Source organism: Ovis aries, chromosome 3 (genome assembly GCF_016772045.2).
Source record: "Ovis aries strain OAR_USU_Benz2616 breed Rambouillet chromosome 3, ARS-UI_Ramb_v3.0, whole genome shotgun sequence".
Taxonomy (NCBI): Eukaryota; Metazoa; Chordata; class Mammalia; order Artiodactyla; family Bovidae; genus Ovis; species Ovis aries.
In genome coordinates, this window is record NC_056056.1 from 96,877,833 (window position 1) to 96,895,413 (window position 17,581).

A 17,581-nucleotide genomic window follows, 5' to 3' on the forward strand; every position below is an offset into this window, starting at 1 on the left:
TTCATGTAAAGTGAACATAAACATTGAGTCTTATGCCCACGAACTCTCTGACAAATGTATTAAAGCATGAAAATTCTGCCTTACCAAACAAGATAAAATATTTGCAAATCATATACCCATCAAGGGGTTAATATCAAAAATATATAAGGAACACATACAATTCAATGTAAAAAATGTGATTAAAAAATGGTCAGAGGACCTAAATAGACATTTTTTTTTCCAAAGAAGACATACAGCTGGCCAACAGGCATATGAAAAGATGCTCAACATCAATAATCATCAGGGAAATGCAAATCAAAACCACAGTGAGATAGCACCTAATGCCCATTAGAATAACTGGTATCAAAAAGGCAAGAAATAGCAAGTGTTGGAGAGGATGTGGAGAAAAAGTCTTGTGCACTATTGGTGGGAATGCATATTGGTGCAGCCACTATGGAAAACAGAATGGAACTTCCTCAAATGAAATAAAAGTAGCAATCCAATTCTGGGTGTATATCCAAAGAATATGAAAACTTTTACATTTCCTAAGCCATTGTGTCACCTCGGGCAGGTTATTGCAACACAAAGTTCAGGGCAGGTTGTTAGAAGTTGGTGTCATTATCTATTTATTTATCAACCTACTTATTAAAGTAGTGTTGATTTATGATATTATACTAGCTTCAGGGGTAGAGCATAATGATTCAGTAGCTTTAGAATATTTTATACTCCATTATAAATTATTACCATAGATATTGGCCATAGTCCCTGCACTATACAATAGATCCTTGTTGCTTGTCTATTATATATAATATAGTAGTTGGTACCTATAGTAATTCATATCTGTTAAGCCCATACTTCTAATTTATCCTTTCCCCCTTTCTTCTCCCCTTTGGTAATCATTAGTTTGTTTCCTATGTTTGTGACAGAAGCTGGTTTTGAAGTAGTTAAGCAGATCTGTCCACAGATCACAGCATTAGAGAAAGTAGTTACTCTTCAACCTATTACTCACGTTTCAGGATTGAGACAAAGATAATCCTTACTGAATTTAGAAATCAAAATGGGATTAGAGCTTTATGCAGGTCAGGAAGCAATAGTACAGTTAGAACTAGACATGGAACAACAGACTGGTTCCAAAAAGAGTACGTTAAGGCTGTATATTGTTACCCTGCTTATTTAACTTATATGCAGAGTACATCATGAGAAACACTGGGCTAGAAGAAACACAAGCTGGAATCAAGATTGCTGGGAGAAATATCAATAACCTCAGATATGCAGATGACACCACCCTTATGGCAGAAAGTGAAGAGGAACTAAAAAACCTCTTGATGAAAGTAAAAGAGGAGAGTGAAAAAGTTGGCCTAAAGCTCAACATTCAGAAAATGAAGATCATGGCATCTGGTCCCATCACTTCACGGGAAATAGATGGGGAAACAGTGGAAACAGTGTCTGACTTTATTTTTGGGGGCTCCAAAATCACTGCAGATGGTGACTGCAGCCATGAAATTAAAAGATGCTTACTCTTTGGAAGAAAAGCTATGATCAACCTAGACAGCATGTTCAAAACAGAGACATTACTTTGCCGACTAAGGTCCGTCCAGTCAAGGCTATGGTTTTCCAGTGGTCATGTATGGATATGAGAGTTGGACTGTGAAGAAGTCTGAGCGCCAAAGATTTGATGCTTTTGAAGTGTGGTGTTGGAGAAGACCCTTGAGAGTCCCTTGGACTGCAAGGAGATCCAACCAGTCCATTCTGAAGGAGATCAGCCCTGGGATTTTTTTTTGGAAGGAATGATGGTAAAGCTGAAACTCCAGTACTTTGGCCACCTCATGCAAAGAGTTGACTCATTGGAAAAGACTTTGATGCTGGGAGGGACTGGGGGCAGGAGGAGAAGGGGACGACCCAGGATGAGATGCCTGGATGGCATCACTGACTTGATGGACGTGAACCTGAGTGAACTCCGGGAGTTAGTGATGGACAGGGAGGCCTGGCGTGCTGCGATTCATGGGGTCGCAAAGAGTCGGACACGACTGAGTGACTGAACTGAACTGAACTGAATAGCATAAATATTTATAGGAGCATAATGCATACTTCAAATAGCTAAAACGCTGAATGTCTTTTTGTTGAAATGAGGAAGAAAAATGCAGTACTCAGTAACTCTATCTTGAGAAAACAGCTAAATTCCCCAAGGGCACACAGAGCACATGCATAGAAACACACTCATATATACACACACCATCATCGTCTCCTTTGAGCGCTCATCATTGATATAGGCAGGAATAGCTATTCGCTTGGACTTTCAGTATTTGCAAAATTACTCATCCATTGGGCCAGTTACAACTACACTTTACAATATTTCTAACTCAGAACTTTAGAAATTATTGTATTGCCCACCATACCATAGCATTATTAGCTGGCTCAGAAAGATGATGGGCTGTCTAGAGTCATTTCTTGGTTTAGGGAGGAAAACTTTTAACTCTAGAAGACAAAAGACCAGACCTTCAATGTTGGCTCTTCTATTCACTAACCTGTGAGTCTGAATAAGTATTTCATTGTTTCATACTTCTAGGCAGAAATAATAGAAGTATTCTTTACCTCTTAGGATTGTTGTAAGGATATATGGAAGTAACCAATATCACCAACCAGACCACCTTACTTGCCTCCTTGAAACCTGTATATAGGTCAAGAAGCAACAGTTAGAACCAGACATGGAACAAGGGACTGGTTCCAAATTGGGAAAGGAGTACTTCAAGGCTGTATATTGTCACCCTGCGTATTTAACTTATATGCAGAGTACATCATTTGAAACGCCAGGCTGGATGAAGCAGAAGCTGGAAGTAAGGTTGCTGGGAGAAAAATCAATAACCTTAGATACACATATGACACCACCTTAACAGCAGAAAGCAAAGAGGAACTAAAGAACCTCTTGATGACGGTGAAAGAGGAGAGTGAAAAGCTGGCTTAAAATTCAGCATTTAAAATATGAAGGCATCTGGTCCTATCACTTTATGGCAGATAGATGGGGAAACAATGGAAACAGTGAAAGACTTTATTTTGGGGTGCTCCAAAATCACTGCAGATGGTGACTGCAGCCATGAAATTAAAAGATGTTTGCTTCTTAGAAGAAAAGCTATGACAAACCTAGACACCATATTAAGAAGCAGAGACATTATTTTGCTGATTAAAATCCGTGTAGTCAAAGCTATGGTTTTTCCAGTAGTCATGTATAGATGTGAGAATTGGACCATAATGAAGGCTGAGCACCGAAGAACTGATGCTTTTGAACCTTGGTGTTGGACAAGACTCTTGAGAGTCCCTTGGACTGCAAGGAGATCCAACCAGTCCATCCTAACCGAAATCAGTCCTGAATATTCATTGGAAGGACTGATGCTGAAGCCGAAGCTCCAATACTTTGGGCACCTGATGTGAAGAGTCGACTTAATGGAAAAGACCCTGATGCTGCGAAAGACTGAGGACAGGAGGAGAAGGGGACGACAGAGGATGAGATGGTTGGATGGCATCACTGACTCAATCAACATGAGTTTGAGCAAACTCCCCCAGACAGTGAAGGACAGGGAAGCCTGGCATGCTGCAGTCCATGGGGTCTCAAAGAGTTGGACATGACTGAGGGACTGAATAAGAACAAAAGTCTAAACTCAGATGATTTTTAAATTTTCTTCACAGAATATCTATTTCCTAATTTTCTGAGTTTTGTTTTTGTTGTAAAGAAGATGTGTTATTCACTTTAATTTTCTTAAGGATTATTGCTGAGATAAGCTATTTTTATTTAATAAATATTATATTTTAACAAATTTATTTTTGTCATTTATTGAGGCAAATATATAATACTTCCCTTTGACCAATTAATTTGATAAAATAAAATAACAATTTCCTGATAACTTACTCACCTTATTTGCTGGAAAAGTCACGCTCAAAAAATAAAACATTGCTAGTTTAACATAATTTAGAATTTTTGGTGTGAATCTTATATCTGTAGTTTGTAATGAAATTAAGCTGAATGTTTATTTTTGGGTCTTACATTTTACATTTAGATCATAGTAGAAATTAGCAAGTTGTCCATATGGTTCTGAACTCATGAAGAGCTTATGCGGTATTTAAAAGAAACTGCACAGATTTTGATTCCATTGTCTTTTATAAATGTAACTTTGTAGCAGTATTTTCATTCCTCTTCTCTCAAGCTGCGTCAGTGTGATTATTTACAGGTTTGCAGAAAATAGTGTATTTTATCTTACACTCAAATATGCATTTAGACCTGGTTTTGGTTTCTCTTTCCCAGCAAATTCAGCAGCCTCTGGAAACTTATCATGACAGCACAAAAGAATCCTAAATTTGGTGGCCCTATCTTTTTCAGGTATACTTTCTCCTCCTGATCAGGGATTGCCATATGTTTTGCCCCATGGTGGCTGCTGCGTCCTCTTTGTCTCTATCTGTGCACTCTCAACCAGTAGCGAAATTTATGGCAGTCTTATGACAACCTTTCTAGTTTCTACATTAATGTAGACTTCTCTTTCTCCTCCTCCTGTAGCTGTTTTTTCTGGGAGTCAGAGTTAAAGGCTTGTTTTCATGCAACTCTTTCCCCCTAAAACGTCAATGCACTATTCATTATTGAATTAACTGCTTTCCATCAACATTGGTGACAACACCAGGAATGCTGGGCTGTATAAATGCAGTGGGTGTCAGGGAGGAGATTAATCATAGCAGTTAGAATAAACAATCCTGGAACCACAAATATGCTGACACCCTTTTGGCCGAGGACTTGGCAAAGAAGCTACAATTTTTTTTCACAGTATTTCACATTTGTGAAATAATGAAGAATGTGAAAAGTCAGGGAGTAACATCTCAGGTACTTTTTCCAGTATTCTTTCTTTCCTTTTTATTCTCTATCAATTAGTTGATTTTTAATTTTCAATATTGTTAGTGAAAGTAAAGAATACGTATAAAAATAAAAATGTCAGGTAAGTTGATGAGTCATGTCATACAAAAGACCAAATACTATAAATGAAGACAGTCTTCTGTTATCATCGGTTCTAATAGAGAATTATATTAGAGTTAATATATCCACATTCATAAACATTTCCACAAAATCTTCAGGGAATTAGAGTCATTGAGTGATGCTGTTTTCTGACACAGCTTCCCTTTCCAGAACTAATGATATTTGGAATCCAGAATAGCCACATCTTACTTCATCCTAAAGCTTTACCACAAAGTTATGTGTTAAGAAATTTAATTAACGGAAAATGACATATAACCAATATTATAAATGATTCAGGAAGCTGAAATTCCCAGGCTATCTAAATCTCATTCTGTGGGGGTATATTTCTCATTTTTCATCTGTATTTCTTGGCCGTGTTGGTGACCCTCTGATGAAGAGTCCTCAATCATCTTCCTTGTCCTCAGGGGTACTGCCTATAACCCTACAGGACCACGGCAACTTGACAGCCTGTATAGCATCCTCAAGAGTGTGCTTGGGTCCAAATAACTTTGAAAATTACTGAATTTGCACGCTGCAAAGCCAAATATCTCATCTTTATACTTTCTTTTCTTTTTACTGTGCTTTTTCTCTCCAGCAAGAAGAATCACTTTTGGTTACCCATGAAATTTTTCTTCCTCACCAGTCAATCACTCCATCATTATAGAAGTTCCTACGTAGTATCACAGTTTCACTAGAGGGGCCATAGCTACCAGCTTGCTAAAATTATGGCAGGAATCAATTGTAAACTATGACAATATTGCATTAATAATAAGCCTAAGACTTCACTTTCATGAATGTTAGAATGTTTGAATAACATTCTGTAGTTGCAGACTGTAGATATAAACAGTGATGGCAGAGGACAGTAAACCTGTCCCTGCAGGGATCTAAGGACATAGCTAGAAGCAGCATACTTATGAAGTTTGCTGTTTTATCTTACTAGTCAGCTATGAGAAGCCACTGGAGTAATCAATTTTCATAGCAGTTTAGCTAACAAAACTATTATTTACATATGCACACACACATATATTCACATCAAATTGTAGAAACATGTTTAATGACACATGAAAATAATAGGAAATTTTTTATGATATGGTAAATGAATTAAGCAGATTATAAGATAAATAAACAAATGACTCAAATTATGAAAAATTCAACCCCACTCCTAATAAGAAACATGCATTTTAACTTTCAGTTCAATCCAGTCGCTCAGTCATGTCTGACTCTTTGTGACCCCATGAACCGCAGCATGCCAGGCCTCCCTGTCCTTCACCATCTCCCAGAGTTGCTCAAACTCATGTCCATCAAGTCAGTCATTCCATCCAACCATCTCATCCTCTGTCATCCCCTTCTCCTCCTGCCTTTAACTTTTCCCAGCACCAGGGTCTTTTCAAATGAGTCAGTTCTCCGCATCAGGTGGCCAAAGTATTGGAGCTTCAGCTTCAGCACCAGTCTTTCCAGTGAATATTCAGGATTGATTTGCTTTAGGATTGACTTTTTTGGTCTCCCTGCTGTCCAGGGGGCTCTCAAGAGTCTTATCCAACACCACAATTCAAAAACATCAATTCTTTGGTGCTCAGCCAACTTTATGGTCCAACTCTCATATTGATATATGACTACTGGAAAAACCATAGCTTTGACAATATGGACCTCTGTCAGCAAAAAAAAAAAAAAAAGTCTCTGGTTTTTAATACACTGTCTAGGTTTCCCATAGTTTTTCTTCCAAGAAGCAAGCATCTTTTAATTTCATGGCTGTAGGCACTGCCTGCAGTGATTTTGGAGCCCAAGAAAATAAAATGTATCACTGTTTCCATTGTTTCCCCATCTATTTGCCAGGAAGTGATGGGACCGGATGTCATGATCTTCGTTTTGTGAATGTTGAGTTTTAAACCGGCTTTTTCAGTCTCCTCTTTTACCTTCATTGAGAGGATTTTTAGTTCCAGGAAATGGCAACCCATTCCAGTATTCTTGCCTGGAAAATCCCATGGATGGAGGAGCTTGATAGGCTACAGTCCACGGGGTTGCAAAGAGTCGACATGACTAAGTGACTTCATTTTCACTTTCACTTTTCTCTTTCTGCCATTTGAGAGGTGTCATCTGCATGTCTGAGGTTATTGATATTTTCCCAGCAATCTTGATTCCAGCTTGTGCTCCATCCAGCCCAGCATTTCACATGATGTATTTTGTATATAAGGTAAATAAGCAGGATGAAAATATGCAGCCTTGACATACCCCTTTCCCAATTTGGAGCCAGTTCCTGTCCTGTTGTAACTATTGCTTCTTGACCTGCATACAGGTTTCTCAGGAAGCAGGTAAGGTGGTCTGATATTCCCATCTCTTCAAGAATTTTCCACAGTGTGTTGTGATCCACACAGTCAAAGGCTTTAGCATAGTCAATGAAGCAGAAGTAGTTGTTTTTCTGAAACTCTCTTGCTTTTCCTATGATCCAATGGATATTGGCCATTTAGAAGCTCTTTATGAATTCTTATGGAAAGATCTCTAGGATATATTAAGTTAAATAAAAAACAGGGTACAGAACAATATACATAATAAGCTTAATTTGTGTTACAAAAATGGCAACAATCTATATTTGTGTTGACCTGTATGTATACAAGACACTTCAAAAGAAACTAAGAACAATAATGCCCTGGATGGAAATTCATCAAAATGTTTGAGCCTTTATAAATGATGGGAATACAGGTAATTAAAGAAATTGTTAGAATTTTCACCATACTCTGTAATTTACTCGTAAAGTTTTAAATGATTTCCAAGGAAGATTCACCAAGGTTATGTGTAACATTTTGTAATCCAGATGTACGTACTTACGAATAATAGCAGCGGGGGATGAGTACTATGGAGAGTCTATGGGCTTGTTCCCTTATTAACATTGTCACATCCCTCCAAGCTCAATAATTTGTCTTAAAACCCTTAGACCAATTGGAAAAATTCCAAATCTCTGCAACATAGGAGTCAGCAAGGCAAAATGCAAGTAAACGTCAGAATGAAGTAGGCCCATTGACACTTTGGCTTATCCAGAGATGGCTACCTCTGATTGTCACTCCCATCAAAGTCCCACACCTTAGAAGAAATTTCTTATGGAGGAAATTTGTGGATTATCCCCATGGAAGCAGTTTCTTGAGAGTGTAAAGCGACTGCCTTTGAATAGCATTCAATTTTAAGTTAAATAAAAATGAAACATACATTCCATAAGACTTCCATTGTGTCCCAATGGCTGAGCCTCCTGTGATCCCAGGGCAGGGGGCTCAGGTTCAATTCCTGGTCAGGGAACTAGATCTCACTTGCTGCAACTGAGAGTTTGCATGCTGCAACTAGAGATTTATGCTGCCAAATAAATAAATATTTTTAAAGATGAAACATACTTCCAGAAAAAGTGCATAAACCAAACTTCCTGCTATTATGAGAAATTTTAAAGCAAGCGCTCATGCTACTACCTATCACTGAACTGAAGAAATGTGCCATTTCCTCAGAAGCACTTCCATGTGTCCCTTCTTGATCACATTTCTTTCCTTCCCTTGAGAGGTAATCACAGTCTTCACTTTCATGGTGACTACTTCTTTGCTTGAAGTTGTAGTATTGCTACCTGTTTATGGAATTAATAGTTTCTTCTTTTCTAAATACCACAAAATGTTTTCCAATGTGGCTGTATCAATGTATGCTGCTGCTGCTAAGTCGCTTCAGTTGCATCCGACTCTGTGCGACTGCATAGCTGGCAGCCCATCCGGCTCCTCCGTTTCTGGGATTCAACAGGCAAGAATACTGGAGTGGGTTGCCATTTCCTTCTCCAATGCATGCATGCACGCTAAGTCGCCTCTGTCATGTCCAACTCCACGCAACCCTATGGACAGCAGCCTGCCAGGCTCCTCGGTCCACAGGATTCTCTAGGCAAGAATACTGGAGTGGGTTGCCATACGCTTCTAGCAGTCTACAATAGATTCTTCACCAAAAGTTCTAAATGCTTAGCTTAGTCAGACTTCTCATTTGTGAGTCTAATGAGTAGGCAGGAAAGTTTCATTATGGTTTTAATTTGCATTTCACTGGTGACAAATGAAGTTTTGTGCCTCCTCATAAATTAATTGGTCATTTAGATATCTCTTTTTGTGAGGCACATGTTCAACACTTTTGCCCATTCTTTTATTGGGTTATCTTTCTTTAAAAGTGTTTACTTTAATCCATGTATTAATAAGAGTCTAAATGATAAATGATCAGGGTTAGAGGTTAACTATGCTGCCAGAAGGCAAATGTAGCAAACTAAGATTTTCACAAAATCTTTTAGTATAATTATGTGGCAGAAGTTATGCATCAGACAAGATGGGCCTAAACATTTGCCCACCACACTGTCTGCTGCCGTTCTGCCCACCATCTGCCAATGACATGTACTCAGATCAATGAGTGATGCTGACTGCAGTAGATAACATTCACTAGATTCTTTGCAATGTGTGTGGCACCAGCTAAGCACGTATCTTAATTACTTCTCTCAACACCTCTATATGAACTATACTATTAGTCTTAGAAGCTTGAATAACTTGGCCATTATGACTCAATTTGAGAGTGATATAGCTGGAAGTTGATCCCTCATTTAACTGGAGCCTATGCTCTTACCCTAATTATTACTTTGTCTCAAAGCAAAGTTTCCTTCAGGTTTCAAATTTGGAATTATCATGTATTGTGGAAATTGCAATCATTAGTTTTAATAGAAGAGAAAAGAATATAACTATGTGCTTAGTTTAGAACTGGTAAAATTTAAGTTGCCTAAAAATATATCATAATGCATTATGGCAGATACTGACAAAAACAACATAGGTTGGCGTAAAGCTTACAGTTATGTTTGTAAGACGATATGTGCCTGGCAAATATGGACTCTTTCAACTTGTTACTGCATCTGTAAACATTTTATTCATCTTGAATAGATAAAATTAAGTTTAAGATATAATTAGATAAGATATAATTAGATTAAGATTCTCTTAATCTAGCCTCATATTTTAGGTTAAAATTATAAAATAAACAATGGCAGCAAACCTAACCATAAGTCCGATAGCAGTTACCCTAAATTCTTGAAAGGTAACTTGAAAAGACGGCCTAAAACATTGAGTCTCAGAGGGACTTTCTATTCATTAGTAAGCATAAAACAGCGAAGTGTTTAAAGGTGATACACTAAACACTACTGTTTCGTGGATGAGATCATAAACATCTATGAGGAAAAAAACCTTTATTTCCAAGTTAAAATTTGAATTTGTTAGAAGACAGAAGAACTGTGCTTATTTGAAACAAAAAGCTGAAGAAAGGTGATCAGACTTTGAAAAGATCACAAGAGCTAAGAACTGAACTCCAGTTCATGAAGTTGATGGCAGTTTCTGAAGCAGTTTATATAAAGAGCTTTACTTCAGAGGGCCACCCCACCTTTGAGGGAACCTTCTGGCTTGAACATGTTCGTGGGGTCCTGAACAGCTTGTGAAGCTATGCTCTTTCTCCTGCTGTGACTCTGCTCAGGCTTGCAGTTTCATTTGGAAGAAAAATGTTCACTATCTCCTAGGCTGAGTGTTAATCCTCCCACTGCTTGATCACTTAAATCCCACTGTCTGTGTCTGGAAGGCAAAGTCTGAGCTTTCCATATTGCTTTCTGGTAAGCCACAGTTCAGGGTTCCATGGAACAGGTGCAGCAGTGTAACTCTGTGTGCAACAGGCTTTTGGACCCTCAGCATAGGGGGCCAACAGGTACAGTGTTTCATTTTACCATTTAAGAAGTTCAAAGGTCTATAACGATTATACGATCTAATGAATTTGTTTCAATAAAAATATCTTTCATATGGCACTGAATAGCTTACAAAGTGAGAATATATTATCTTGTTTGCTGTTCAAAATGATTGTTTACTGGAAGTAGTGTCTTATTATGATCCATTTAACAACCAGGGAGACTGTGATCTTGCCCAGGGTCACATAGTAACTGGCAATCTTGTAATTAAACTCAGATCTCCTGGATCCTAACCAGTGGTCTTTTACAATTCCCTTAATAAACCCAAGATTGGAAAATTATAGAGATCTTTCAGAAGGAATCACATTATCAATGTGCTTTGAGTCCAGAAAACTGGTGTAATATAAATGTCATATTGCTGCTCACTTGGAAGAAAACAAAGAAAAGACCATTTTAATGTTGCCTCTAAGAAAAGAACTCTTGGAAAAATATGCCAGAATAGCTTCAAAAAACCCTAAATGTGACCAGTCAAGTCCCTCAAAGAGAAGTAGTTCTGCCTGTTGGGGACCTGTAACTCATATGGTCTCAATGTGCTAGCTTTGCCTTCCACGCATTTCACATGCATGGGTATTTTTCCAGCTGAAAAATCCTGAAAGGTAGGTGTTTTGGTTTAGTTTTCCCCAGAGACAGATCTTGAGATAAATATTCAAGTGCAAATGACTTATTCGGAAGGAGAAATAACAGTAGGGAGTGGATATCAAAGGCTGTGTCACTGAGCCAGCTATCACCAGGGTGACTTGGAGCTTAATTGTAAGAGGAAACCCTGAACACAGTAAACACACACCCCACAGAGACATCCCATCTGAAGGGTGAGGGAGCTGGCATGTTCATATGCCAACTCCTATCAGTCATTTTTTGAGAATGGCTGGGAGTAAGGGTTGGTGTTAATTCCCTCACTCTCTGGCAGGCTGTGCAAGAGGGCAAAGTGGCATTCTATAGGTGGAGAAGAGATTTCAAGGCAAAGAAATGCAGACATTGGCAGGGCAAAGTAACTGGTTTTTTTAGCATTCATTTGGTTCACTGGCAGGAGGAATATGGAAGTGCACCCAGATGACCCAGGTCTTATATTGTAAAACTTTTCATTCAAAGCCCAGCATAGTATTTGGGACATAATAGTTCCCTCATAACTATGGACATACCAACCTGAAATCAGAGTGGTTGTGAGAAATACTTCCAGATACAAATGAAATCCTGATCAACAAAAGAACATGGAAAGAAAGAAGGAACAAGAGAGGCAAAGCAGACACTGGGAGCCATCTCTACTCACACTTTCTCATAAATCTTGTCGGGATGCTCTGGCCATTCGATCATGCACACCACTCTGTTGGGCATGGTCTCCGTGGTCGAATAGTAGCCCTGGGGGAAGGCCAGGAGGAGAGCCAGGATCCAGATGACACAGATGACCACCTTGGTGGCTGTGGCCGACAACCTGGGCTGGAGGGGGTGGATGATGGCCATGTACCTGGAATGGAGAAGCAAGGACAAAACTCCAGTTTGGGCACCAAAATCTGCATTAGGGATTATGCATTGTTCCTGCCCAGTGAAAAATTCCTTAGAAACCCTTTGAGTCCTGGTGATTTTTATGACTATTCTAACCTTAAGCTTTGTGATTTTTATGACATGAATGCAAAAACCTGTAAGAAAAATCAGCCAGGTGTTTTAATATTTTAGAACCCATCTGGCAATATCCAAGGAGAGACATTTTCACCCTTGTAACTCTTTTGCTAGGCACATGATGCCCCAGTATAGGTTGGTGGCTTACAGCAAAATCAGAAAAATAAGAACAATTTGTGAATTTATTCAACATAAACTCTATATCTTTTTTAGATTAAGGAATAATCGTGATAGAAATAGTAGTTTTTAAAGTCCTGGTATGAGAAGAAGAAGACAGAAAGAAAGACCATGAGAAAATCCTTGAGGAGATAATAGTTGAAAACTTCCCTAAAATGGGGAAGGAAATAATCACCCAAGTCCAAGAAACACAGAGAGTCCCAAATAGGATAAACCCAAGGCGAAACACCCCAAGACATATTAATCAAATTAACAAAGATCAAACACAAAGAACAAATATTAAAAGCAGCAAGGGAAAAACAACAAATAACACACAAGGGGATTCCCATAAGGATAACAGCTGATCTGTCAATAGAAACTCTTCAGGCCAGGAGGGAATGGCAAGACATACTTAAAGTGATGAAAGACAATAACCTACAGCCCAGATTACTGTACCCAGCAAGGATCTCACACAAATACGAAGGAGAAATCAAAAGCTTTACAGACAAGCAAAAGCTGAGACAATTCAGCACCACCAAACCAGCTCTCCAACAAATTCTAAAGGATATCCTCTAGACAGGAAACACGAAAGGGTGTATAAACCCGAACCCAAAACAATAAAGTAAATGGCAACGGGATCATACTTATCAATAATTACCTTAAACGTAAATGGGTTGAACGCCCCAACCAAAAGACAAAGACTGGCCGAATGGATACAAAAACAAGACCCCTCTATATGCTGCTTACAAGAGACCCACCTCAAAACAAGGGACACATACAGACTGAAAGTGAAGGGCTGGAAAAAGATATACCACGCGAATAGAGACCAAAAGAAAGCAGGAGTGGCAATACTCATATCCAATAAAATAGACTTTAAAACAAAGGCTGTGAAAAGACACAAAGAAGGCCACTACATAATGATCAAAGGAACAATCCAAGAAGAAGATATAACAATTATAAATATATATGCACCCAATATAGGAGCACCACAATATGTAAGACAAATGCTAACAAGTATGAAAGGGGAAATCAACAATAACACAATAATAGTGGGAGACTTTAATACCCCACTCACACCTATGGACAGATCAACTAAACAGAAAATTAACAAAGAAACGCAAACTTTAAATGATACATTAGATCAGTTAGACCTAATTGATATCTATAGGACATTTCACCCCAAAACAACGAATTTCACCTTTTTTCAAGTGCTCATGGAACCTTCTCCAGGATAGATCACATCCTGGGCCATAAATCTAAACTTGATAAATTCAAGAAAATTGAAATCATTCCAAGCATCTTTTCTGACCATAATGCATTAAGATTAGATCTCAATTACAGGAGAAAAACTATTAAAAATTCCAACATATGGAGGTTGAACAACACACTTCTGAATAACCAACAAATCACAGAAGAAATCAAAAAGAAATCAAAATATGCATAGAAACTAATGAAAATGAAAACACAACAACCCAAAACCTGTGGGACACTATAAAAGCAGGGCTGAGAGGAAAGTTCATAGCAATACAGGCATACCTCAAGAAACAAGAAAAAAGTCAAATAAACAACCTAACTCTACAACTAAAGCAACTAGAAAAGGAAGAGTTGGAGAACCCCAGAGTTAGTAGAAGGAAAGAAATCTTAAAAATTAGGGCAGAAATAAATGCAAAAGAAACAAAAGAGACCATAGCAAAAATCAGCAAAGCCAAAAGCTGGTTCTTTGAAAGGATAAATAAAATTGACAAACCATTAGCCAGACTCATCAAGAAGCAAAGAGAGAAAAATCAAATCAATAAAATTAGAAATGAAAATGGAGAGATCACAACAGACAACACAGAAATACAAAGGATCATAAGAGACTACTATCAGCAGTTGTATGCCAATAAAATGGACAACGTGGAAGAAATGGACAAATTCTTAGAAAAGTACAATTTTCCAAAACTGAACCAGGAAGAAATAGAAAATCTTAACAGACCCATCACAAGCACGGAAATTGATACTGTAATCAGAAATCTTCCAGCAAACAAAAGCCCAGGTCCAGATGGCTTCACAGCTGAATTCTACCAAAAATTTCGAGAAGAGCTAACACCTATCCTCCTCAAACTCTTCCAGAAAATTGCAGAGGAAGGTAAACTTCCAAACTCATTCTATGAGGCCACCATCACCCTAATACCAAAACCTGACAAAGATGTCACAAAAAAAGAAAACTACAGGCCAATATCTCTGATGAACATAGATGCAAAAATCCTCAACAAAATTCTAGCAATCAGAATCCAACAACACATTAAAAAGATCATACACCATGACCAAGTGGGCTTTATCCCAGGGATGCAAGGATTCTTCAATATCCGCAAATCAATCAATGTAATTCACCACATTAACAAATTGAAAAATAAAAACCATATGATTATCTCAATAGATGCAGAGAAGGCCTTTGACAAAATTCAACATCCATTTATGATAAAAACTCTCCAGAAAGCAGGAATAGAAGGAACATACCTCAACATAATAAAAGCTATCTATGACAAACCCACAGCAAACATTATCCTCAATGGTGAAAAATTGAAAGCATTTCCCTAAAGTCAGGAACAAGACAAGGGTGTCCACTTTCACCGCTACTATTCAACATAGTTCTGGAAGTTTTGGCCACAGCAATCAGAGCAGAAAAAGAAATAAAAGGAATCCAAATTGGAAAAGAAGAAGTAAAACTCTCACTGTTTGCAGATGACATGATCCTCTACATGGAAAACCCTAAAGACTCCACCAGAAAATTACTAGAGCTAATCAATGAATATAGTAAAGTTGCAGGATATAAAATCAACACACAGAAATCCCTTGCATTCCTATACACGAATAATGAGAAAGTAGAAAAGAAATTAAGGAAACAATTCCATTCACCATTGCAACGAAAAGAATAAAATACTTAGGAATATATCTACCTAAAGAAACTAAAGACCTATATATAGAAAACTATAAAACACTGATGAAAGAAATCAAAGAGGACACTAATAGATGGAGAAATATACCATGTTCATGGATTGGAAGAATCAATATAGTGAAAATGAGTATACTACCCAAAGCAATTTACAAATTCAATGCAATCCCTATCAAACTACCAGCCACATTTTCACAGAACTAGAACAAATAATTTCAAGATTTGTATGGAAATACAAAAACCTCGAATAGCCAAAGCAATCTTGAGAAAGAAGAATGGAACTGGAGGAATCAACTTGCCTGACTTCAGGCTCTACTACAAAGCCACAGTCATCAAGACAGTATGGTACTGGCACAAAGACAGACATATAGATCAATGGAACAAAATAGAAAGCCCAGAGATAAATCCACACACATATGGACACCTTATCTTTGACAAAGGAGGCAAGAATATACAATGGAGTAAAGACAATCTCTTTAACAAGTGGTGCTGGGAAAACTGGTCAACCACTTGTAAAAGAATGAAACTAGATCACTTTCTAACACCGCACACAAAAATAAACTCAAAATGGATTAAAGATCTAAATGTAAGATCAGAAACTATAAAACTCCTAGAGGAGAACATAGGCAAAACACTCTCAGACATAAATCACAGCAGGATCCTCTATGATCCACCTCCCAGAATACTGGAAATAAAAGCAAAAATAAACAAATGGGATCTAATTAAAATTAAAAGCTTCTGCACAACAAAGGAAAATATAAGCAAGGTGAAAAGACAGCCTTCTGAATGGGAGAAAATAATAGTAAATGAAGCAACTGACAAACAACTAATCTCAAAAATATACAAGCAACTTATGCAGCTCAATTCCAGAAAAATAAACGACCCAATCAAAAATGGGCCAAAGAACTAAATAGACATTTCTCCAAAGAAGACATACGGATGGCTAACAAACACATGAAAAGATGCTCAACATCACTCATTATTAGAGAAATGCAAATCAAAACCACAATGAGGTACCACTTCACACCAGTCAGAATGGCTGCGATCCAAAAATCTGCAAGCAATAAATGCTGGAGAGGGTGTGGAGAAAAGGGAACCCTCCTACACTGTTGGTGGGAATGCAAACTAGTACAGCCACTATGGAGAACAGTGTGGAGATTCCTTAAAAATTGCAAATAGAACTACCTTATGACCCAGCAATCCCACTTCTGGGCATACACACCGAGGAAACCAGAATTGAAAGAGACACATGTACCCCAATGTTCATCGCAGCACTGTTTATAATAGCCAGGACATGGAAACAACCTAGATGTCCATCAGCAGATGAATGGATAAGAAAGCTGTGGTACATATACACAATGGAGTATTACTCAGCCATTAAAAAGAATTCATTTGAATCAGTTCTGATGAGATGGATGAAACTGGAGCCGATTATACAGAGTGAAGTAAGCCAGAAAGAAAAACACCAATACAGTATACTAACACATATATATGGAATTTAGGAAGATGGCAATGACGACCCTGTATGCAAGACAGGGAAAGAGACACAGATGTGTATAACGGACTTTTGGATTCAGAGGGAGAGGGAGAGGGTGGGATGATTTGGGAGAATCACATTCTAACATGTATAGTATCATGTGAATTGAATCGCCAGTCTATGTCTGACGCAGGATGCAGCATGCTTGGGGCTGGTGCATGGGGATGACCCAGAAAGATGTTATGGGGAGGGAGGTGGGAGGGGGGTTCATGTTTGGGAATGCATGTAAGAATTAAAGATTTTAAAATTTAAAAAATAAAAAACTAAAATTTTTTTTTTAAAAAAAAGTCCTGGTATGACGATTTAAAAGGCTAGCAATCCTGTGCAGGTCCATACAATTTGAAGGCAAGTGAATGTGTATGAATGAGAAAGCAGTGACCTAAAGCCAACAAAAAGCAATAGTTCCTGGAGAAAACTTCACCAATTCAGTGTGGTTAAAAAAAAGTATGCTTCATGAAAGGAAAGAGACTCTTCACCTTCTGAGACAGACACACTTTTGCATATTAAAGGCCAGGGTGGATGAAACCTTTTGCAGGAAGAGTGAAGGAAAATGAAGGATGACTTCAGGCCTGGAGCCATTTCTCCATCTCTTGCTTGGTATTG

General features: G+C 38.1%; 1 protein-coding gene across 1 annotated transcript in view; it reads right to left on the reverse strand.

Annotated features, from left to right (window-relative positions):
• The window catches only part of TACR1 (tachykinin receptor 1), a 181,599-nt gene that overhangs the window by 58,662 nt on the left and 105,356 nt on the right, over positions 1-17,581 (reverse strand). The window contains exon 2 of the mRNA XM_004006114.6: positions 12,004-12,198. Within this exon, the coding sequence (XP_004006163.1) occupies positions 12,004-12,198 (195 nt within the window). The remainder of the gene's footprint in view (positions 1-12,003; positions 12,199-17,581) is intronic.